At 38.7% G+C, this 24,457-nt stretch overlaps 1 protein-coding gene across 1 annotated transcript in view; it reads left to right on the forward strand.

Moving 5' to 3' along the window:
• The window catches only part of DGKI (diacylglycerol kinase iota), a 356,177-nt gene that overhangs the window by 303,787 nt on the left and 27,933 nt on the right, over positions 1-24,457 (forward strand). Inside the window, exon 28 of the mRNA XM_064574919.1 lies at positions 2,906-2,931. Coding sequence (XP_064430989.1) covers positions 2,906-2,931 — 26 coding nt within the window. The remainder of the gene's footprint in view (positions 1-2,905; positions 2,932-24,457) is intronic.

Here is a 24,457-nt window from a genome sequence, read left to right on the forward strand (position 1 = left end):
TACCCCCTTAATGAGGCACAGGGCCTGGTACCTAATAGGGTCTCAAATAATCATTATTGTTTAGGTTTGAATCAACATAAATAGAAAGATTTAAAATAGAGAGATTTTAAAATCCAGGACTTTGTTTTTGTTATTTGCTGAATTTGAATGAAATGTAAATAAAAATGTTTTTTTAAAAAACCACAAAACAAAATGAAGCAAAATCAAGTGTAAATATTCTACAGACTGTCATAAAAGGCTGGTACTGAGGAAAGAGGCGAGAATTCTAAATCCTGGAGTTCTTTGAATGCTGGTCATAATTTGCATTATGAGAACAATGCTAACACCAAGATAAAGTGCAGATGGAGGAGAAGTAAACAGCCTAGAACAGAACCACAAGTCTTGCAGGTACAGTGGGAGGAATGAGCAGTGAACTCTCCTGCATTCCTCAGTTGTCAGGTTCAGGAAGATTATCTGTTCCTGGGGTTCAACCTCTGTTTTAAAAATAACTACTTCTCTTGCTGATTTCATGAATTTTCCTCTCTCCTGGGCTAAGTTCTGTAAAACTTTTTATGCCCCTTTACAGCAATAATGGATGATGTGCATGTCTCAGTAGTATAATTTAGTGACTCGTTAGAGTGAAAGGTGAAATACTGAGTGAGGATTGAAATACTCCATATGTCTTAAAATTCCACAAATCCAGGCATGTGGAAAACATTCCGCACAGAAACTCAACATGACTAATCCTTAGCAAACACTCTGAAATGGATAGTTCTTCCCCACTGCCTGGACGATTGCATCCTCCCGGGACTTTAACAAAGCCATCTGGAATTTTTCAAATTTAATATTAGTGCTTTGCTTTCACAAAAGGCACCAAAAGCCGTGCTTCGCAAGCCTTCTACCTGAGACATTTAGTTATCTGTTGGCATGGATTTTTCTTTGTTCCCAGAGCTCTGTGAGAAATTAATTGCCAACAATCCAAGATGTGTTTTTGCTTAATTCCCAACAGAAAACACCAGGGTTGAAGATGTTACCTTGTTGCTGACTTCTTTTTATGCCCTAGGCATCTTAAGAAACGATCTTATTTCAAATATATGTTTCTCATTAGACTCACCTTTCAATCCCATTCACCTCTATTCAGCACTCTCTCCCCCTTTCTTTTTCCTAACCACTAGGGCAGATTGTGGGTCTCTGTTGCTGGGTGTATTGGATGTCTTTTGGCTTTGGGAGTGCTCACATTATCCCTATGCTGGCGCTTGTCTCACTCCCTAGGCCCTTCCCTCATGGCTGGCCTAGGAGCTTGGCAAACCTGTCTTGCGTGTGGTTTGAAGGTGACATGATGATTTTTTTGAGGTGCTCCAAAATGCGTTTGAGTCTAAACACCCAGTGTGGTGGTGCTGACATTAATTCAATTCAATATATGTTAATCAGAGGCCCATTCTGTACTACGTAAGAAATGGTCCTAGTTTTCTATTTGCTCACAGCCCAGTGGGGAAGATGGGTGTGTGATAGTGTGAAACAGGGGAATCCCAAAGAAAGTCCAGATCCGCTCCACTTGGGGAGGCCAAGTGGCACTTCTCAGGCGGCCGACACTGTAGGGATGACTTAGCCTGGGGCAGGTTCCCTCTCAGGGCTCCCTGTGCCCATCACCCAGATGCCAGTTTTCTCCCTACCAAATCTGGGGATCCTCTGTTGCTTTCACATGCAAAATTTCACTTGAAGAGACTGGTAAGGTTGAAATGATTTGACACTTTGCCACTAAGGAAAGTTTAAGGCTTTCCCACCATGACTGCTGTGTCCTTATACTTTACTGATAAGTCACATAATGGACAAAATATCACTGATCAGTAGATAAAGTAAAGCATTCCGAAGTAGCCAAAATCTTCCTTCAACTGCTGTGCATCCATGGAATCATTCTTGCCCCAACACTAGTTATATTAATGGGCATATTACTAAACTCTGGCATTTCCCTTTGTCATCCTCCTGCTATGGTCCCCAGCAGGCTGATCATTTAGAACAGAGGTTGCCTCCTGGCTGGTTTCTTGCCTTTCCCTTCAAAATTCTATCACCTGTTAGCACAGAATTATACATCTCACTTTATCCCAAGGAAAGAATGAGCTGGTAGAGTCAAGACTGTATCTTTCAAGCTTGAGGGGAATTCATCCTCAAGGTTGTATCTGTATTGCTCAGAGTAACTCAATCAGTGGTCAGCTGAGGAAGAAAGAAAGGTTTTTTATTGTGAAAATTGATTGATATTGATATGATGCTTCATCGGTGTCTTCCTAACACAATTGGAGCTGAGCCCCAAATGGTATGCAAAAGTCATCGATTTATAAAAGTTCTGTGGGACTCCAGTGGTTGCACTCTTGCCTCATTATGGTTTAGAGCTATGAGGCCAGCACACAGAGGGTCTATGTCATGCTCACTTAAACCTTAAATTCCACAAAGAGTGAAAACAAAAAACAATAATGATAAGGGTACATATCATTTATTTTACTTGTCTCATTTTTTACTGTCCAAGTAGATTTCTTTTTACTTACACTCAGTCTAGTGTTTATTTACATTTTCTGGAGGCCTGGCCTTTGGTGACATCACAGGATTCCATCCATTACCACATTTCTATGACTTTTCTATTTGTGTGTCATAAATCCAGAATTAATTAAGTTTGTTGCAGTCCCGTGACATGGTGCAGTGGACTGAAATTTTATTAACCCCAACCATCCAACCAATCCAGGTAAGCTTTGGGAGTGATCAATTAGAATATACCATGCGACCAACAAATTAATTACACTCTCTGCTATATTGACTTTCTATTTAATTGAATTTGGGGGGTACTATTTCTAGGAGATTATCCTTGATCATTATTGCATTTATAATTATCAGTATCATTTACAAAACATTTATCATGTTTATTATCTCGTTTTAGGTCACCAGTCTCTTCAGAAGATCACGGTAAGAATCTGTCTTACTTATACTAATTCAAGATTAAAGGTTGAGCTTCATTCCTTGCATTTCACTGTCAGAGGAAAGAATTATTCAAGGAAATGTTTCTAAGACATTGGCCTTGTATTTTTTTTCATGTGAAATGTTATGCGTTTTTAAAAACTCAATGAATCCTAGCTAAATGTGGTATCTTGTAGTATCTTCAAATCTATTATAACCATTTTGGTCGACAGATATTTCGAAGCTTAATGTATCTGCCTGATTTCTGTCCCATCACTGGATACTTTTTGTGACTTGGGGCTAGCCATGTAACTTCTCTGGATGATCATAGATTTTCATCTTTAAAATGAGAGTTTGTGGTAGATACTCCCAAAAGTCCCTTCAAGACTGGATGTTGGAATTTGCCAAAAGTATTAGAAGACTGAAATGAACCAGGTCAGTAGTGGTATGAATTGTTACCCAGCTGAAGTGAGTTATTCACAGTTAAGACACAATTATTTCATTCAAAGGATGAAATGAATAGTTTTGTCACATCTAACTTTGGGAGTTCATTCAGTCACTCATTCAAAAATGTTCACTAAGTGTCTACAGTGGGTCCGTGATACTATGTAATCATTTTATACAAATATGCTTTTGGGGCCATCTGCAGAGACAATGTGGTATATGACAGAATTTCCCCCCTCAAAGAGCTTTATATGTCTAGTGGTGAAGGGGGTGGTTGAATGACACATACCTCCTGCAATATAAAGTGAAATGTGATTAATCTTATAAAAGAGAGATACACCAGGACTCTGAGTACTACTGGCATTCCTCTTCATGCTGTCCCTAAATAGTGAAGGGCACCATTATGCATTCAGCCAGCTAAGTATAACACAGGAAAGCTGCTGTAAGCTTCCCTCTTCGTCCCCTTATTCTAGTTGGTCACTAAATTTTATTAACTCTGGTTTTTATATTTCTTTTATCTCTAGTCTCTTTTCCATCCCCATCGTTGTAGCTTAGGACCTCTCCATGTCTTACTTGGATTTTAAAATTGTTTTGAAACTGGTGTCCATACCCTAGTTTTCTGTCCTCTAGTTCACTGTACACTTGGATAACACCACACTGTTCTACAGCAAAAATCTACTCCCTTTGCCTATGGGCTGAAATCTTATCAATAGACCAATCATTGTATTCAGATTTCCAATATTGTATTTTAATGCGGAATGGAAATCCTAAATGATGGTATCTTTGTTTACTTCTACTGCTTATTGCTTCTTTTGACATCTTTTCCCTCTTCTCCTACCCATGCTGAATGCTTTGGCCATGTGGTATTGCATCTAGTTTCTGGAACTCACCATGTGTTCACGTTGCCTGCTTTTATCCGTGCTGTTCTTTGTGACAGGAATCTACTCCTTTTGCGATATACATGGTTTACACTTACCATTTGAGACCTTGTTAATCATCTCATCCTCTCTGAGAGCTTTCTGACTCACTTACCATTTGCATGAAATAGTTTTCTTCTAGAATTTAACACATAAATTTGATGCTTGATTTACCTGTCTCCCCTGTGAGTTCTTTGATACAGATCCCAACTAATAGCAAACATTCAACAAATGCTTGTTAAGTGAGTGAGTTAAGGACAAAGAGGGAGTTTTAGGCAGGCATATTCTGCCATATCGTAAAATCTCTCATAATACTGACATGAAGTTGTATCACATTCTCTGAAGATCATAGGGCAAATCATGTGTAGACCTATTAAGTCAGAATTAGGTAACCAACCACCTAATGATGATCTATTATGGCATGCTATTTTGCTCATCGGTGTTGGTATGACTAGGTTTTTTATTGCATGTTTAGAGATCCTTGAGCTTCCAAGTTCCATTGATTCAAAACTTGTGTTTTGTTTTTATTTTGATCTATGGTTCCCCTAAATGACTTTTGTTTGCTTTGGCCTTCCAATCTATTGGAACTTATCCCCTAGGCCTAAACAAGGGGTGGGGTGGGGAGGGGAGGACTTCTGAATTGTTATTCTGTAGTTTGCTAGGAATTCTTAAGGGATTATGAGCTATCGGTGAGTAGGTGGTAGCATCGTTGGAAGTCCTTGAAAAATGCCTATCACCAGAAAGACTTGCTCAGTATGAATAGCCTGTCCAAATTAATCATTTTAAGAACTAGTATATGTGATTAGTTAAAGAAACATTATCCAAATTTGAATGGCTTCAAAAGTTATTACATGTCCATGCGTCTAGGTTTGATTCTGCAAATTCGAAAAATTACTCAAATATGTAATGTGAAATTTCAGTGCTGACTTGTCTAATCTTACTAATTTCCCATCAGCTTTTAGCCCATGTATCCTTGTAGAATATTCTTATCCTTTTCTTTTACCACCAAGATTTTCTACTAGCACTTAAAATATGTTTTCTCATGCTTATACATTTTTAATTGTTCATGTTTTTGTGATTCTCATTAAACCTGAATATTCTATCAAGCTTACATTTGTAAGTGATAATGATATTGCAGTATGTGTGCTTTTAAGAATGGTGAGAAGTAACATTTTTGCGTTCTCAGATTGGCGATAGAAAAATTGAGGCTCATTGGGCAAAGGGATTGTGAAATTGGGATATAAAGCCCCATGCCTCTTGACTTTCTATTTTGTTAGCTTACTACCAATGATCTTACTTTTCTCTCTAATAACAGTTGCTCTGGCTACCTTCAAAACAGACTTTGTTCTTGAGAAAATCTAATTTTCTGAAGTCCAATAGGCCCAGCATTCTCAGTTCCCACAGATTACCTTTCACAGAAAATAGACTTGAATGTCATGGCTCTGTCATTTACCCTCTCTTAGCCCACTTCCTTATCTGTAAGGTGGAGCTCATCATACCTACCCTGCCTACCTCATGGGATTATGAGTTCAAGTGGGAAATCATCTGTGCAATCACTTTCCAGTTTGCTAAAAGCACCCCAAACACAATGCTATTATTGTCCAGGCAGTGGATAAGGAGATGTGAGTTGATTAGTGATGTTTGCTCAGCATTGCCTACTGTCTTTGAAAAGTTAAAAGGTGTACTGGGGATGGAGGAGGGGTAGAAAACTGTTTGCTTCTATGTTATTAAATATTGTGTTTTCATTGGAAACCTTCTTATATCTGGATGAGGAGGAGTAAGATGGTTAATACACAGTGCAGCTTGAAGTGACAAAGTGAAGATACAGTTCATGATTAGATGCGGGGTCCTATAGAAAACTGACCATATGAGGCATAAATGAAATGTAAAATGTTCCTATTTGTATAATATAGTATCAGAGTCATTAAGAATAAAGGCTAAAATTTATTGAGCACTTTTTTTATGCAGAGACACTGTGCTGAAGTACTTCAACTATGTTATTTCATTTCATCTTGAACAAATAGTACACAGTAGATGTGTTAAACAGGCTCGTGGTACTTAAATGAATAACTTGCTTAAGATCACACAGCTAGTAAGTGGTAGAGTTAATTTTCAAACCCAGTTCTAATACCCACTTCTTGCTCATTTATGTACCATGTCTCTGGAAACCAAAAGAAATGATTGTCAGCATTAAGGTGAAGTGATAGAATTATAGAGGGAAAAAAAATTCCCTCTAACAAGAGTTTATTTACTACTGTGTAAGTAATCTCTTTTTAATGACAAAACAAAACAGAACAAAAATAACAAACTGTCTCTCCTGCTGGGAATGATTTGTCCCTGTAGAAAAAGTAAATACCAATGTCACATTCTCTCATAATTAGTTAACTGAGTGAAACCGAAGCTTCAGGGAAACCTGCCACACCAAATCCCAGTGGACACATTACGTTTTAATGTTACAGCTGCAAGCTGGGGTCCTACCCCTTGTCAGAAGATAAGCCTGGCAGTGACTGATTGCCCTGCCCTAGGAGTTTCCTCAGCATTCAGTGCCTATCACCTCATCATTTAAATGGCCCCAGGAGCCATTCCCATGCCCAGGCTGCTTTGCCTGAGCTCTCAGATTCTGTTCTGTCATCTTAGCCTGCTTATTTTGGGGGGCCTCTGAGAATGTCTCTCTGCCACCTGCTACCTATGGCCCTGCACTGGAAGATTATCTTCCAGCTAATGTCTGCTCACTTCCCAAATACAGGACAGTCACTGACTCTTGCCAGCCAACCATCTGTTTGCTTCCCCTGGCAGTCTGAAGCAGGCATCCCCTTCCTGTCCTCGCTCCTAGACCTGTTGGCAATAATGGCTCTCACATTATATGGTAGCTTTTTTGTTGCAACAGTAACACAGTGGACAAGGGTGGGAATAGCAGGTGTATCAGAAATAAAATTTTAACGACCACAATCACTAGCGTAAGTGCCCAAAGAGGAGTCTACTATCGGACTTGGAGGCAATTTTACTTTGCAGTAGTTGTGCAAAAAATCAAAAACAAAAACAAAACAAAACCCCCAAACGACACATTGTGCGGTGGCCTAAAGCTCTCTAATATATCAATAACTATCTCTTGGCTCAAAATCATAGATTGATTTTTTTCTACAATATAAACATATATATATATGCAATTTTACTGACATAGATAATATTCATAAAAATGTACAGAACATTTACCAGCTCAGTTTAAATGATAACCGAAAGGAACTATTGCTTGCCAAGCCCCCAACCTAAGAAATAAAGCATTTGTAGTCCTCTAGAAGCTTCATGTTTCCCTTTCTGTTTACATTCCCTTCCCTCTCCTACAGAGATACCTCTATTCTGCTTTTTTGCTAAGAATTTCCTTGTTTCTTTTGATCATTTTACTACATATACATATATTCCACATATGAATGTGTGTGTATATATATATTCCAGATATGTGTGTGTGTGTATGTATGTGTGTATATATAGATTGGCTTATATTGAACTTTCATAAATTGAATCCTGTTGTAAATTCTTCTGTGATTTGCTTCTTTTGTTCAAAATGTTTTTGTGATGCATCCTTGTTGAGTGCCATATTTATTTCATTAATTTTTCATGTTGTATAGTCTTCTATTGTATGAATAATATATACCAATTTATTTATCCAAATTCTGATGAATGTATAGACTCCAAGTTTTTTGGTTTTGTTTGTTTTCTTGCTATTGCAAACAATATCATTATGAACATTCTTTTTCATAACTCCTCCGGCTTCCATATGTAAGCATTTTTCTAGGGTTTAAACCTGGGGATGGCATAGTTAGGTGATAGGTTATACACCTATTTAAGTTATCACATAATGACAAGTTGTTTTCCAAAGTAATCATTCCAGCTTACTCTCAGAACTGCAGTTAAGAAGAGTTCCCATTGACCCACATCCTTGCCAACTCTTGATGTTAACTAATGAAAAATATTTTGCCAATCTAGTGGGAGTGTCAAATGTTATCTTGGGGTTTTAATTTGTGTCAAATGATTACACATAAGATTAAGCACTTTTTATATAATCCATTTGTGTTTACCTTTCTATGAAATGTCGCTTTATTTCTTTTGCCAAATTTTCCCCCACTGGGTTGTCTTTTTCTTAATGATTCATAAACATCTCTGTAGATTCTAGGTAAAGGTTTTTTGTTGACTATGTGTGTTGCAATTTTTTCCAGTTTGTGATTTATCTTTCCAAACTTTTTTTGAGGAATAGTTATTCTTTAATTTAATGTATCAAATTATTAGTATTTTCTCTATGGTGTCTACCTTTGGTATGTTCTCTAAAGAAATCCTTTCATAGGATAGAATATCCTAAGGATATTCTCCCATTATCTCTTCTACTATTTTTATAGTGTTCACCTTCAATTGTGTCTTCATTATTTTGGAAATGCTTTTGTGGTTTGATGAGAGGTAAAGATCCAGTTTTATTTTGATTTGTTTCATGTATATAACCAGTCATTATTGTTTAATCCTTCACTGACTTGCAAAGCCTGTTCTATCTTCCCCTATATGTGGGTTTCTAGATTCTCGTTTCTGTGTTATTGATCCATATGTCAATTCCTGTATAATGCACATTGTTTTAATTGCTCTAACTTTGGTATAAATCTTGCTATCTGGGAGAGCACATACTCTAAAATTTGTTCTTCTTCTATAATGTCTAAATTGGACCTTTGCTCCTTCCTATAAATTTTAGAAGCCCTTCACCAAGTTTTGTGTTGTAATTTTCATAGAAATTGCATGAATCTAAAAATCAGTGTAAAGAGAATTGATATTATGACAATAAGTCTTTCCATCTCAAACCGTATCTGTTTACATTTAATTGTTTATGATCCATAGAATTTCATCATTTTCTTCATGAAGGGTTTGGCCATCTGTTGTTAAATATATTCCTAGGTACTTTATATTTTTTGGTGATCTTTTCTATTTTAAAAATTGTATTTTCTAAATGATCATTGTTGGCACAGTAAAGTGAAATTCACTTGGAATCTTGTTTCAAGGTTCTTGCTTCAAAATCTTGAGTCAAGGTTCCTGCTAAACTTTTTAAATTCATAAACTTTACTTCAAGGGTCTTTTATGAGGAAGGAATTCTGCAGAGGCATTATCATCTGCAAATAATGAGAATTTTGTTTCATTCTTTCCAGTGACTATGCTTTGTTATATCTCTTTCTGGTCCTTTCTGTGCTGATTAGAACAGTACAGTATTGAATAGAAGTAGAGATAGTCAGCATCATCGGTTTTTCCTTATCTCAAAGTGGCTGCCATCCATAAGTCACCAATAAGTGTGAAGTTCACTGAGAGGTGAACAGCCCTGTTTTGTAGATAGCCTCTTAAGGATTTTCCCTTTCATCCAAATGTGTTAGATTCAACAGGCATTAGAATTTAAATGAATACTTTTTTTTTCATCTTTTGAGATACTGATTTTTTTCTTTGGTGTTACGGTGTGCTTCTATTTCTAGTAGAAACCAGTATCATGTGCATGAGATAAATTCAAATTGGTTATTATATTTGTCTCCTTTATATATTGTTGGATTCAGTTTGCTCCTATTCTATTTAGAATTTTTGCATCCATGGTCATTTGTGTGCTTGGCCTCCCATTTTCCTTTCTATTGTACAGAGCATGTATGATATATCTAGTTTCATAAAAGGAATTAGAAAATTTTCCCCTGTTTTCTAATCTCTGGAAGACTTTGTATAGCACTTGGTTTATCAATCTCTGGAATACTTTGGAAGATCCCATCAGTAAAACTATCTAGGGATGGCATTTCCTTGGTGGGAAAATTTCAATCGCAGATTCATAGTATTTAAAGAGCTAGTCAGATTCTCTATTTCTCCTTAAATCAGTATTGGTAACTATTTTTTTTAGGAATTCATCTATTAAGGGGCGCCTGGGTGGCTCAGTCGTTAAGCGTCTGCCTTCGGCTCAGGTCATGATCCCAGGGTCCTGGGATCGAGCCCTGCATCGGGCTCCCTGCTCGGCGGGAAGCCTGCTTCTCCCTCTCCCACTCCCCCTGCTTGTGTTTCCTCTCTCGCTGTGTCTTTCTCTCTCAAATAAATAAATAAAATCTTTAAAAAAAAAAAAATGGAATTCCTTCCATGTGTCTCCATCCTAATTGCATGTCTCCAGGCCTCTAAAAGTAACCATTACCTTGGCTTCTGTTTTTATGTGTGTTGTTTTGTTTCTTTTCTTTTCTTTTTTTTTTTTTTGGCGTATCTATAAAATCTTATCACTCACTCTAATTTCATCTAGCACACTCTAGATACTATAGTTTAATCTTGCCCATTTAAAAAAATATAGTATGTCTTTTGGGTCTCTTTCAAACACACATTCTCCATCTATTCCTTTCTTTTATTTAGAATTTATCTTTGAAGTGCTCAGGCCATTTGAACTGCAGACTTCCACACAGGGGGGATTTTGCTGAGTGAATGAACACTGATGCACAGAGGCTTGATCAAACTCAGGTCTGATCTCTTTGGCAAGTCTATTGGTGAGAATGTGTTCTTTGATCAAGGGCAAGTGATGTCTGGATTTCACTGTTTTATTGATGTCCAGTACCTAGATTTATTAATTGGGGTTATAAAATTGTGCTGTTCTAATTCTACCTTTGGGAGTTTTCCACTTCTGTCATTTTATAAAGAGCCACTTCATCTCCTCTACTGTTTGATTATTCAGTGAAACAGGCCCATACAGGAAAACAGAATAAATGTTCAAGTCTGTCCTTTTATTTATCTGGTTATCAAGATAATTAGTTGATTCCTTATCACTGTAAAAATGACCAAGTTCAAAAATCTTGATGAATTCCTGATTTTTTTTTTTTAAGTAGGCTCCATGCCCAGTGTGGGGCTTAAACTCACGACTCATGCAATCAAGTCGCATACTCTACTGATCTAACCAGCCAGGCACCCCATGAATTTTAACACATTTCATGGGCTTCAGTGCATTGCAGTTATTATTCTTATTGAAGTTTAAATTTTTCTATCTTTGGCAAGAAGGCAGTCCCTTCATGTTGACTTCTAAGTCTTCCTAACATTATCCTAATATTCTTAGATAATTTCCTTGATACCCAGCATTACAAGATGTTTCAGGCTCATCTTTTGTAGTTCTTGCTTCTTGCCCTAGACGTCATTTCTCTAAAACCTCTTAGATTCTTTCAATGAAAAATAGTATTTCAAGACCACAATTTGGGCACTAGATACTACTAGTTCATTGTTTCTGGTTGAGCAGAGATAAGACAATTATATTTGCATTCGGGATTTATATGTGTGTGTGCGTCTATATGTGTGTATATTCACATGTATATGCTCAATCTTTTATTTTAGCCCACACAATTCAATTAGAATTACTGAAAGGAATTAAAACATATTTCCTTGCATTTTTATTGATTTATGATATATTGGTATTAAGATCATATAGCCACTGCATACTATAATTTCTCCCTTTTAATATTCATTTTTGACCTAGTTGCAAAAGTAACTAATTAATGCTCATCACAAGTCATTAGGTTGAAGTCTCTCTAGTTATTTTGATTTTCTGAACCATGTTTTCCACTAGATCCCTTAGGAAAATCTCTTGAGAACATTATTTTTTTGAGTTGTTTCATGTAATAGCTTTTCTGGGACTTTTACCCTTAAAAATTAGTTGTGGTCCATACAGACTCATCATGTCACATGTCGCATAAAGCATTGCTTTTAAAGTCTGGATATTTTCCTTATAAAATTCTTTTTTTTTTTCCTAGATACCCAAAGGATATATTTTCTTAAGACTTATTTATTTTAGAGAAAGGGCATGAGCAGAGGGAGGGGTAAAGGAAGCGGGAGAGAGAGAATCCACAAGCCAACTCCCCAATGTGGGCGGGGCTCGATCCCACGACCCTGAAATCATGACCCAAGTGGAAACCAAGAGTTGGACGCTTAACCTACTGAGCCCCCCAGGTGCCCCAGGATATTTTTATTTAATGTCCAATACATTTCCAAAAATATACCTTGGTGTAGATCATTTTGAGACATTCCAGTTCTCAGATACATGATATACTGTTTAAATGTGCGGTTCATTTTTGAAATTCAGAACAGTGTTCTTGAATAAAGTATTTATATGTGTTCTGTTCTTTCGCTTTGGTTTTCTTCTGCAGGAGCTCCTTTTGTATGTTTGATCTTCTCTACGTATCTTTAATATTTGTCATTTCCTCTCACATTCTTTTTTGCCCCTTTCCTTACTTTTTTAAGAGTTTCTTTATCTACTTTTCTTCTACTTTCCTTCAGACTTTATTGGTTGAATTTGTTTCCGTGTTCCTTCTAGTTTGTCTTCATTGGAAAATGAGTTTTTCACTTATTTCTAGTTCTTTGTTGAATGACATCGCCTCATTTCTGTATTATTCTGATTCATGCTATTCTTGAGGTTGTGTATCACTTTACTAATGCCATTAAGCTTATTTGAAATAGTATGCTACTATTTTTTGAGCAAGATTTTGTGGTACACTTTCATTGCTTCTAAGATTTTATTCTGTTCTTTATTCTTTTTTTTTCCTAAAATAACTTCATAGGATATTTTACTTCTTTCTTTGCTATTTTTATATGAAATTCATTTTTCTGAATTGTGGGAAGAAAAATACGTTCAGTTAGCTATTCTCACTTCAGAGGGCTCTTTTTTCTATTGGTTTTGTGTCCTGTTGAAATGTGATGGCTTGCTTTCTCAGACTTCCTGGCTTTGATCCATATCCTCACTTTTATCCAGACCTCTTCCTTTACTCCTATTAGCCATATTCAGCTCAGTGTGTATTCCACTCAGAAATTCATCCTCAGTTTGGGTCCTGTCTTGAAGGGGCATCCTAGGTGGTCAGTTTTGAGAGTTCCCAGGAGCTGCAATGCTCTGGGTAGTTCAGTTTTTACTGGGTCTCCTTGCATGGATTTGTCAAGGAAATGGGAACAGCTTCTGCGGCTGTTCTCATACGGGCGCCCTGGACTTTTCCACGACTACCTACTGGCTGTTTTGTGGCATTCCTGCCGTCAGGTGCGTCAGCCACCCCACTGCCTCCCTGTGCAGACACTGGGAGAATGCAGGTCTTTGGGCTGTTAATGGCCTCTCCTCAGCCATTTGTAATCTTGAAGTTTATGAGGATATCTTGTTACCTCCTTTAAAGGATTGACCATGTGTTTTGGTTCTTTTACCAAGTTTCTCTCTCACTGTGGAGTTCCAGATGGGCAGTAAGGAGGGCACTTGTTGTGATGAGCACTGAGTACTGTATGTAAGTGATGAATCACTAAATTCTGTGTCTGAAACTAATATTACACTGTATATTAACTAACTGGAATTTAAATAAAAACTTGAGAAAAAGACAAAAAAGAAACAACAAAAAAGCCTGCTGCAACTATTACCACCACCTTCCCATATTTCCTGATTTTTAAAAATCCATCATCTTAACTTAAATTGTTAGGGAAGGTTAGTGTCTGTGATTCCCCTTATTATCAAAAAGAGAAGCCTATATTCATCTTTATTCAAATAAAAGTTAAACATCTTGTAAGTTATATATATTTTTAAATTTCTGCTATCTCCAGAAATTGAAAAATTAAAACAAGAATAATTGATTTTTGAGAAACTCAGAATGGAGGGATTAATTAAGGTTTGGGTCCTTGTGTTTCAGCAAAATAATTTCAACTACTCCTTTGGAACTATGTGGGTTAATATACTCTTAGACGTACTTAAAACTTAAAAAAATGTCAGTGTTTATTAAAACGTAATCAGTGCCAGGCATTGTCCTAAGGTATGTTCTGTTCAGGCTCAGAGAGGTTAAATGCTTTCTTTTAGGTCACACCAAACTAGTATATACTGAACCAACTACTCCAGATGTTTTAGATATATTTATTCTATGAAACAATCATAGTAATACTACTATTCCCACTTTACAGATGAGGAAACTAAGGCACAGACCTTTTAGGTGATTTTCCAAGGTCCCATGCACAGCTGGTAAAGCTTAGAACTTGGATTTACACTCAGGTAATCTAGATCCAGGTCCCATTTTCAGCCCCTCCTCCATACAGTCCCTCAATAGCATCGCGAAGGGTTGAGCTCATGTAGTAGGAAATCTTGATTCTTTCAGTTGAATGGAGATCTCCTAATTATTGGGCGGTAATTTATCATTAAAAATGAGGTATATGTATTTTTTCATATCAGTGACCAGTACCCTTGACACAGAACAATTCAAAGATGTGTTCTTGATCCACTTCTATCCTCATACTTCCATAATCAAGGAAACCGTTTCCTTCATCAAGGAAACTAATCAAGGAAACAATTTCCTGTCAATAACATCCATTTTTAAAAAGGTAGAATTCTTGAAAGGTAGCTATTTCCTTAAGGAAATATCACAACAGGAAGACAATATTATGACCAGAATAGTAATGTAGATTTGAAAAGTTAGATGTTTTTCCCTGTATTTTCTATAAGTTGTTTATTAGTAAAATGCAATGAGTAAAGTAAACTCGACTGATGATACAGATGGAAACCTCACAGATCTTTAATTGCCTCTCTGGGAAGAGTTTTCAGTGTTGGCCATCACAGTATGCCACTTTGCAATGACTTTGGGCTAGCTAATGCTAAGTTGCGAGAGTGTTCTTCTTTGCCCCATGTTCTGTTTCTGACTATCCAATCCCCCATTGGCTTTTTAATTAGATTCAAACATTTTAGTGCTCACTTTTGAGGCCCTTTCTTACCCTGGTTTAGTTCATGTTGCTTTAGTGAATTATTTCTACTCCCCTGCTTGTGGGCCCCTCTCCAGGTTCATCTCCCTTATATTCACCCAGCCATATGGTTTGTATCACCTCCTACCATCTCCCTGGCAGACCACCTTCATTGTCTTTCATTCAAGCCCCTCTTTGGTGCTCATTAATTCCTGCATGTTGGAACCACCTCCATAGATTCTAAGGACAAACAATGATGAATTTTCCCGACAACTCAAATGCCCACGATTTTCCCTTCCCTATTCACTTACTGTTTTTTTGAGTGTATTCCAAAATTTTTTCCCCATGGGTGGCGTTGGCCTTCTTATTTGACTATGAACCCAGTGAATAGAGATGTTGCCCCATTCTATCCTGTGCCCTGGCACAGAATTGATTTTCTCTATACAAATCTGTTACATTCGCTGCAGTATGTGGTGTTGGCAAACAGAAACTTTCAATACGCATCTTTGAATTCCACTGTAGCCTCATTAACATTGTTCCCTGTTGTAGAAGATAGGTTAGTCCTGGTCCTTTTCCAAAGAAATTCAGTTGGTACTGTGCTGAAAAAAAAAATGGCCTTTTATGGTGGTCTCACTGGGTGCTCCCCAAAGACTGTGTGAAAGGAAAGGAATAAAAATGACAGCATGCTTTTCTTTGGCTAGCCTTCTTTCACATTTCCTAGGAAAACAATCACTGCTGATTAAAAAACAAAATAAAACAGAACAAGCAAACAAAACAAAACCCAAACCCCTGGGCTTTCCAGGATCAGGTTATATCACTTTCTATGTGTCCTGACCCTGCTCTTCTCTCTCCTCCCGCCTTCTTAAATCTCACTATTGACTATAACCACATAATCCTTTGATCCTGTAGTTTCTTTGGAGGGCTTTGTTGGTGATCATCATCTAATTCTCTTCTGAAGCCTCATTAGAGATGAGTATATGTTGAGGAGGAAGAGTGCTCTTTATTGAGATTTACCTACAACTTGGCTTGAGATTCTCTGGCCTCAGAGAATATTCTAAGTATTTACAACATCTCGAAATAAGAAAGTGACAAGAAAGGAGAGAGGAGGGGAGAAGGCTAACCCCCTGGTTTGCTTGTACATGGATGGGTCAGGAGAGGTCATCAAAGAAGGTTGTGTGTCATGGCTCCTCTGGCCGGGGATGAAGCTATCACAGATTTCATGCCTGCAAATCGGTCACTTGTCCCCCAGGTAAGTGTGTGAAAGGGCTTGGCAGGTGCCTGACTTGGTCTCCAAGTAGTCATGTATAAGAGCAGAAACGAAGAACTGAATTGTGCTTACTTTTTAAAGTATACTATGTTTACTTAAGCTTTCTAGTGTATGAAATGATAGGATCTGAGCTGTGTTTACACCCAAGGGGCGGGGCAGATACATTGACAGTGATGGTAGTACAGTCCTGAAAGTAGTGTCACTGTTACTCCGTTTGTCTGTTGTCTACTTGACTAGAGAAACCCCAGGATCCAATGAACATTTTTTCCCCAGTGAGCTCCACTGAAAGCTTATTTGTTCTTTAATGCCTTCCTCCCACAAAGAACTGTGTGGGTGCTGGTGACTACTTTCCCTGAATGATGGTCTTGGCCCAAGCCTCCCTTATCATGCTTACCAGGTGCAAAACACTAGAATGCCTCATCACTTTTTCAGTCGGTTCCTGGAAGATTAGCCTTGGGTATTTTGTAGTATGTTCCGTCCTGGCACATTCCAGTTGGAAGCATTTTTTTCTGGGTGAATTTTTGTCCACGCTGTCTACGCTAGCTCCTTGGAGCTGTAGAAATGGCCATCAGTCGGCTCGTTTTCAAGCTAATGAGGTCAACGAAATGCTGCCTCATCTGGCCAGCCTTCTGAGTCAGTCCTCATTTTCTGGGTGCTCCCGGGGGCTCTGCATGTCGGGGCACCATGGTCGTAGCCCCACACAACGTGCCTTCTCCCGGTCAACGTGGCGGCCCACGAAGCCTCAGTTTGTTGTCCTGAAATGGGGATGATGACAGTTATCAGTACAGATCTAGCAGTTGTATCATGGGGATTAATTTCAATAGTATTCAGCTCCATGCCTAGCACATAGCTTACTTGCAAATATTCACAAAAGAAAGGGACAGAGCTGGAGAGTAGATGTGCCACAGAGAGCAAGAGAAGTTATCAGTGTCAAATACCCAAAATGGGAACATCTTTTTTCTATAAATAGACCTGATATGTCATATTTGCATGGATTTAGGATATTCTTCAAGCGTACTGGTTTCTAACTTTGCTGGAACCAAACATGTCCTTCAGGTTACAGCCCAGTGGGCAGAGAGTGACTCGTTTTGTTCTGGGCAGTGGACACTTGAGTATGGATGGTAGCGTCGGGCAAGGACGAGAGTGTTGTCTCAGAGTGGGGAGGACCCGACCAGGCCCCGGCTCTGTTCTCCGCAGGGTGGGGGAATCTGGGGCAGATTGTTTCCCCTTAGGCCTTGGTCTCTTTCGAGAGCAGGCTGAGCTGGCTGCCATTTAAGGCTTCTTCTGTCCTCTAGACTCAGGCCTCCGAGGCACGGAAGAATCCTGGGCAATGAGATACATGAGGAGAACCCCAAAATGTCACCTTCAGTTTTGGAAGGGTGTTTGGGAGACACCCATGTCCTGCTTTCTATGGGGCAGGCATATGGATGCCTGCAGAGGAGTGCTGGCCTGTTACTATTTCTGCTTGTGACGACACACAGACCTGCTGTTTCCACACCTCACCAGGTACTCGCCTCCTGAAAAGAAAGAAAATCATCTTTGCAAGTGCATAAATGCTGCAGGCAGCTTTCACACTGGTAGCTTTCTTTAACAAGGTAACAAAATACATTACTACTTAATTATGCAGTTTCTAGCTTTTCTCCTGAAAAAGTGAGGCCCCAGTGCCTATTGAAAAAGGATTTGTAATCAGCCAGAGCCCCCTCAATTTTGTGCAGTCCGGTGACACTTCTATCCGCTCTTTTGCCCTACTAAGTAAAGGCAATTACTTTAGCCATTGCAAAAAAAAAAAATTAGAGGTGGTGTTTTATAAGACCACAAAAAAGGTCATTGAAACCATATCGTTTGTGTAGCTGCTTATTGTATTTCTCTGACCATGTGCCTCTCTGGGCCTCATATCTTCCCTAACTCTCTGGGCTCCTTCTCATTCTCAGAAAGCATGGCTCACCCCAAGATGTTCTTTGGGCTCTGATTTCCCAGTGGTCTTTCTATTTAAGCTTCTTTTATATTTGAGAAAGAGAGTGATAATCTTGGCCAAAGTTGGATTCTGAAAATGGAGTTGGTGAGTGATTTTCAGTGACATTAAAAAAAAAAAAAAGTTTTTGGCCTCACATCACTCTCTGCGTCTTGGAAGCTGTTCTCCCGGGATGCCCTCTTCACTCCCTCCCTGCCTCCTTGCCCCCTACCCCCATTCTTGACATCCCACTTTATCAAGTGAAACTGCTTATCGCTTATTTACCCATGCCTCTCAGCCAGCTGGACGTCTCCGTAGAAAATTCTCCATCCGTATTTTCTGCCAATGCAGATCTTCCCTTTATGGACACTGTCTTACAACTTCCCTAGGAAATCATTCCATACACCACTCTCTTTTCTTAGCAGTCAGGGGCTCCGTGTGGATGTGTAAGGACACACGTGTTACTTTCTAGATAACTCTTTTCTTCCTTAAGAATATAGGAGTTCCTAAGAAGAATGAAGGTTTAGTTTTATATTTCCCTTCACAGCAACTGGTAAAATCTGTTCTTTAGTAAATATTATTGAAGATTTGTCCATATACTGAAGCCTATTCTATTTTGTATCTTCCAAGCAAGCTTCAGAACTAACCATTTACCGGGCGCCTGGGTGGCTCAGTCGGTTAAGCATCTGCCTTCGGCTCAGGTCATGATCCCAGGGTCCTGGGATCGAGTCCCACATCGGGCTCCCTGCTCGGCAGGAAGCCTGCTTCTCCCTCTCCCACTCCCCCTGCTTGTGTTCCCTCTCTCGCTGTGTCTCTCTCTGTCAAATAAATAAATAAAAAATCTTTAAAAAAGAAAAAAAAGAAACCAGATTCAAAAGAATATATTCTGGATCAGCCCATTTATATAAACAAACAGAAAAACCAAAAATGTTGTGAAACAAAACCGTTGTGATTAGGGGTGAACACTTAAGAGTAAAAAAATATTAAAAAAGGGTAAGATAACCATAAAAGTCAGGGTAATGGTTCGCTTCGGGGAGGGTGGGATAGTGTACTGACTGAAAAGGGATGCTCAGGGTTTTTTGGGGTACAAGTAATATTCTATTTTTCAACCTGGTTGTTGGTTAATTGAATGTTCATTTTGTAATAAATCATGGGGCTCTATGCTGTTTTGTGAAAAATAAAATGCTCTGATTTGAAAATAATGAAAATGCAACATATCTAAATTTGTGAAATGCAGTTATAGGGAATTTTATAGCCTTAAACACTTATATTATGAAATAAAAATGGCTAAAAATCTAGGAACTGAGTATTTGATTTAAGAAGTTAGAAAAAGAACATTAAAATAACCCAAAGAGGGCGCCTGGGTGGCTCAGTCGTTAAGCGTCTGCCTTCGGCTCAGGTCATGATCCCGGGGTCCTGGGATCGAGCCCCACATCAGGCTCTCTGCTCCGCGGGAAGCCTGCTTCTCCCTCTCCCACTCCTCCTACTTGTGTTCCCTCTCTCGCTGTGTCTCTCTGTCAAATAAATAAATAAATCTTAAAAAAAAAAAAAGAACTAACCATTTACTTTAGAATTCTTACTTTTAAGGTGTAATGCTGCTTAAGTCAACTTAGCGTAATGTCCAAGTAAAAGTTAAAACTTACTGTTCATTTCTCTGAAGTCAAATACTTTATTTTTCTATGCTTTCAGTTAGTGTTATGCCAATCTAGGGAAGGTTCAAACTTAGCATTTGATTATAACTTAGTTACAAGTACAAATTGTCTATATTTACACTTAAAGTGAAGCAGGCTCTAGAAACTATCTTTTTAAAAAAATGTGCATTTTGCTGGTGTTTGTCCCTGAAAGTGACTTTGCTGTGTTAACTCCTCCCTGGTTTTACTTGTGTTTCAGTGAGGAGTGTTTTGGCTAAACCTGTTCTTAGTTCAAAAGGCCTTCATTGTCCAGAGTGGTCACTTCTAGGCAGTGATAAGGTACTTACTGTGCATCCCGGTGACCGGATGACCCATAAACCCATCATCTTTCTGAGCTCCAGAGCACACTCATTTGTACTTGGATCCTGACCTTAAACACTGTTTCCCATATGCAGTCTTGATGTTTGGTTAAAACCAATAACCATCCATCACTTGCAGGACACGTCAGATCTGCTCGCGGCTATCACGGAATGAAATATGAGCACAGCTTTTCAACCTAAGTTCTTTTTAGACGTCCTGAAGGACACAGCTACAATATATCAGATGAATTCAAGGAGACCTCTCGTAGGAGGAATGCGGCCTGACGTTGAGAAGCTGGATGAAGCCAAGGCGCTGATGCTATCTCTGAGGTCCTCAGTCAAAGTCATTAGGAACAACGTCCAGCTTCTACTTGGCACCTTCCTCTCACCTGTGAGGTGAAGGAGGACCTTATTTATTAGTTCTTCCATTTCTCTTAGCCTCTCAGGATTATAGCTTTATCATCCAAATGCCGGGAAAGCAAAAATAAAGTTCATCAATCGAAGTTAAATTCTCTTGACATTCTAGAGATGGGGGACTTTTGGAGAAGGCTAGAATTTTCTTTTAATCTCTTCCATCACTAAAACAGATAAAGCATACTATGGATTTGAATATGTAACTACTTTATTCAAATGTTAAAAAGGAGAAAGAGTGTTATCATGTACTATGATTATTTGGGGTTCATAAATATGAATTTAATAAAGTGTAACCAGATTAAAACCCTTTACATATATGAAAAATCTTCCCTGTTGGTGGAGGCTTAATAGTTATTGGACAGAAATAGTTGATGGGATTCTGTAATATTGACACTAAAAAGGAATTGATATTTTTCTAGTTTTAAAGGAATAGTTGGATATTACTTTAGAAGGTGGACTCTATTTTTTAAAAAGTGTTGGCTACTACATCCAAAGATCATAATATTAATATGTCATTACTAGAGAACATATTAATTTTGAGTTGCATAGATTCTCAGGAGGATATTTTCAAGAACCTCTCTCATTCCTCCTGTGACTATTGGCATATATTTTACACAGCTGGCTGAAAGTAACCTACCGTGACTGGGGAAGACCAAGGAAGACCTGTGAACTTGGCTTCTCTAGCCCAGTGCTCAAAGCAAATCAACCCATGAAATTTCTCTTAACACTGGTCCAAGGCTTACGACTGATGTTCTAGGAAATAACTATTGCTTAGTATAGGGCTCTGATTTGACCCATAATATAAATACTTCTGGTTTATTGAGATACTTATGATGTTGTTTTGCTGCATCTAATAAACACGATTAGGTACCTGAAAAGATAGGAAAATATTCCCAACTCCAAAATTGACTGCCGGGTGTAGCAGGGGCCAGTAAAGTGGGCTTTCTTCCATTCCTTAACATGTCTTCCTTGATTCGGGGTTGGAAGAATATTGAATGATAGCTCGCAGAATCACCAGACCCAGGTATCAACCAAGTATTTATTAAGCACTTCAGGTATTTCTTGTACTAGAGCTTTTATTGAAAGATGGGATATAGATAAAGTGAAAACCCAGCTCCTGTGCTTGTGGCTTAAGGGCAGAGCTGGGGTTTCCACATGTGCAGCAACCAGAGAACAATTTCGCAACCACAGGTAAACAAATGGGCTGTCGGGGAGAGACATCTGGTCCCCGTGCTGTTTATAGCTAATTCTAGGGGGGGAAATAAGAGAAATAGAACCAACTGCTTTGGAAGGGAGCATGTCCCAGTCCTCTGGCAACAAGGTGCAGGTTTTCTGCCAGGAGGGAACACTGGATAGGGGGCTGTTTGTTTTTTCTCCAAACAGGAAACTCCTTCCATGCCAATAGTAGCTTCAAAAGGATTGCTGCAGCAGATGGAAAGAACCCATATGCGTTCATGCATTCAGTTAGCAGGGACTAATTCAATTTGAGGATTAACCCTGTCATTAGAGAGAAACAAAACCTATTTAAGTCTCCCATCTATGGTTACCGCTGATGGATTAATCCCAATGAGGAGGAGATCCTGGAAGTGTGTGCCCTGAGCCCTCCACTCTGTATTTTGGCAAAGGAGGAGAAGCTGGTAGACCAGGTGGGAGGGATATGGGGCTCGAGTTTGATAAGTGAGTGCTTGCTTGACTGGAGGAGGAAAAAGAGGAGAGACAGTGTTTTTTTCTTACATCTGATTATTAAAGAGAGATTCAAGGTAAAGCTTACCTTAGATAGTCTTAATTCAACTCAACAAACACTTGTTGTCTGCATCATCTTCTACTTGCCTTTCTTCCTCCTGCTCCAAAAAGCTGATCCTTGAGATAAGCAGTTGTCAGCCTTTTGCATTTTTCTACTGAGATACTCATGACATAAACAGATGATATTGCGTGCAAAACACACGCCCATAGAGGACACAGGTAACAAAGGCCATTCATGGCCATTTCCCAATGCTAACCAAAAGTCAGTGTCAACCCTCTTACTCAAAGTGCATCACAATGTAAGTGCATGATGTGAAAGACTGAATTTTCTAAAAACAGTCACAGCGTGATCTCCCATCCCACACATTCTTTTTGCAGTATGACTTTGACATTATTTTCATTGAGATGTGGGGTCTGGGTCTTCTTGAATATGAGCAGACTTAGTTAAGACTGTAGCGGCAGAAGTGACACCCCATGATTTCCAAGGAAAGGTGACTTCCACGAAGCTTTCTGGGGATGGTTGCTTTTGAAACCCAGTCGCCATTTTGGGAGGAAGCCCAAGAAGCCATGGAATGCCATGCTCAGGGAGTGAAAGCTCCCAGCCGAAGCCAGCACCGAGTTTCCTGTCGTGTGTAATCATCTTGAAAGTGGGTCTTTGAGCTCTCAGTGGAGCTGCCCCACCTGATGCCAGGTGGAGGGAAGACAAACTTTTGGCTGAACCTGGCCCCAATAGCAGATTTTTGACCAAAAATAATTGTTTAAAGCCACTCTGTTTTGGGATGATGCAGCTCTCTGTGACTGCCTAACAGTTATGCAGTCACAGAGAGCTGATACAGATTTGTGCGTCATTATAAGAATAATCTTGAATTTGTTCCAATATATTAAAAACCCTCAGTATTGTAGCTATTAACAAATAATTTGGCACGTAGCTTATTATCAGTTGTCAAAACCTCCTCTAGGCTCATATTAAAATGCAAAGGTCTTTCAAAATATCTAATTCCTCCTTTCTCTCACCTCACCTTGTTGAGTATGACTATGTAAAATAATACTAATTACAGTCATTTTCATGAGCTGCTTCTCATTTATGCCTCATTAGCATAATTCACAGTAGTTATCCATACCATTGAATGAGTGTTAGTTACCTTTGCCGTATCTGATGATTATACTAAGTTCCATTTTGGGGAGCTAAGCCTTCAGTTTGTTGTTCATGTCCCATGACTGACTGCTTACAAAGTAGAAAAATTGGACAGAATACTTCTGGTAAGGAAAATGCAGGAAAAGCTCTGCAGAAGTAGGTATCTAAAAGAAGTAGGCTCTTGAGCAGCTGACAATGCAAGCCATCTGGTGCCTAAGCAATGAATGACTTTGAATAAAGGAGAAGTAGGAAGATGCCCATCATGATCAGATCAATGGAATTGTGAACGCAACATCTGCCCTGGGTGCACTCGATATGCAGTGTCTCCTTTGGCATGAAAGGAGTTGGGCCTTGAAGCCTTAAATTGACTTCATTTTGCATGTGATGCGTTCATGAAACTTTTATTTGGGGTTGTTTTAGTTTTTGCCCACCTTTCTCCAGGTTCAAGGGGAAACAGCATGGTGGAAGGAATTCTAACATAGGGGTCAGATGCAATAACATAAGAAAATGTAAAAGAAACAAAGGAAAAAAAATAAGAGTCTCTCTGTCATCTGGATTGCTAACTATCTGTGTGACCTTGGAAAAGTCCATTTACTTCTCAAGCCTGTTTTCTCATCTATGAAATGAGAAGTTTAGGCTAGGACCCAAAATAGCCCTGGAATGTAGAATATGACCGCTTCTGAAGGGACAGTTCTAGGATGTGCTTCTTGCTTCACGGATGAAATTTAGGAGTAAAAAGTATGCAGAACTTGGCAAAGCCAGATATATATTTATGCTTCTCAGTGCAGCAACTGATTTCTTCCCCAACCCAGGGCTCTACAAGCTATTCTTTGTTTAATGGTGGTTGTTTGTACTTTTAATTTTTTTCTTCCATAAATTTTTTTTAAAAAGATTTATGTGACTGCTATCATTAGTAGGTGACAAGCAGTTTGGAAATAGAATATTAACTTAAGAACTGAGAAATAAC

The sequence above is a fragment of the Mirounga angustirostris genome, unplaced genomic scaffold (assembly GCF_029215605.1).
Source record: "Mirounga angustirostris isolate CCGP_5_RB_7025 unplaced genomic scaffold, mMirAng1.0.hap1 SCAF_12, whole genome shotgun sequence".
Classification (NCBI taxonomy): domain Eukaryota; kingdom Metazoa; phylum Chordata; class Mammalia; order Carnivora; family Phocidae; genus Mirounga; species Mirounga angustirostris.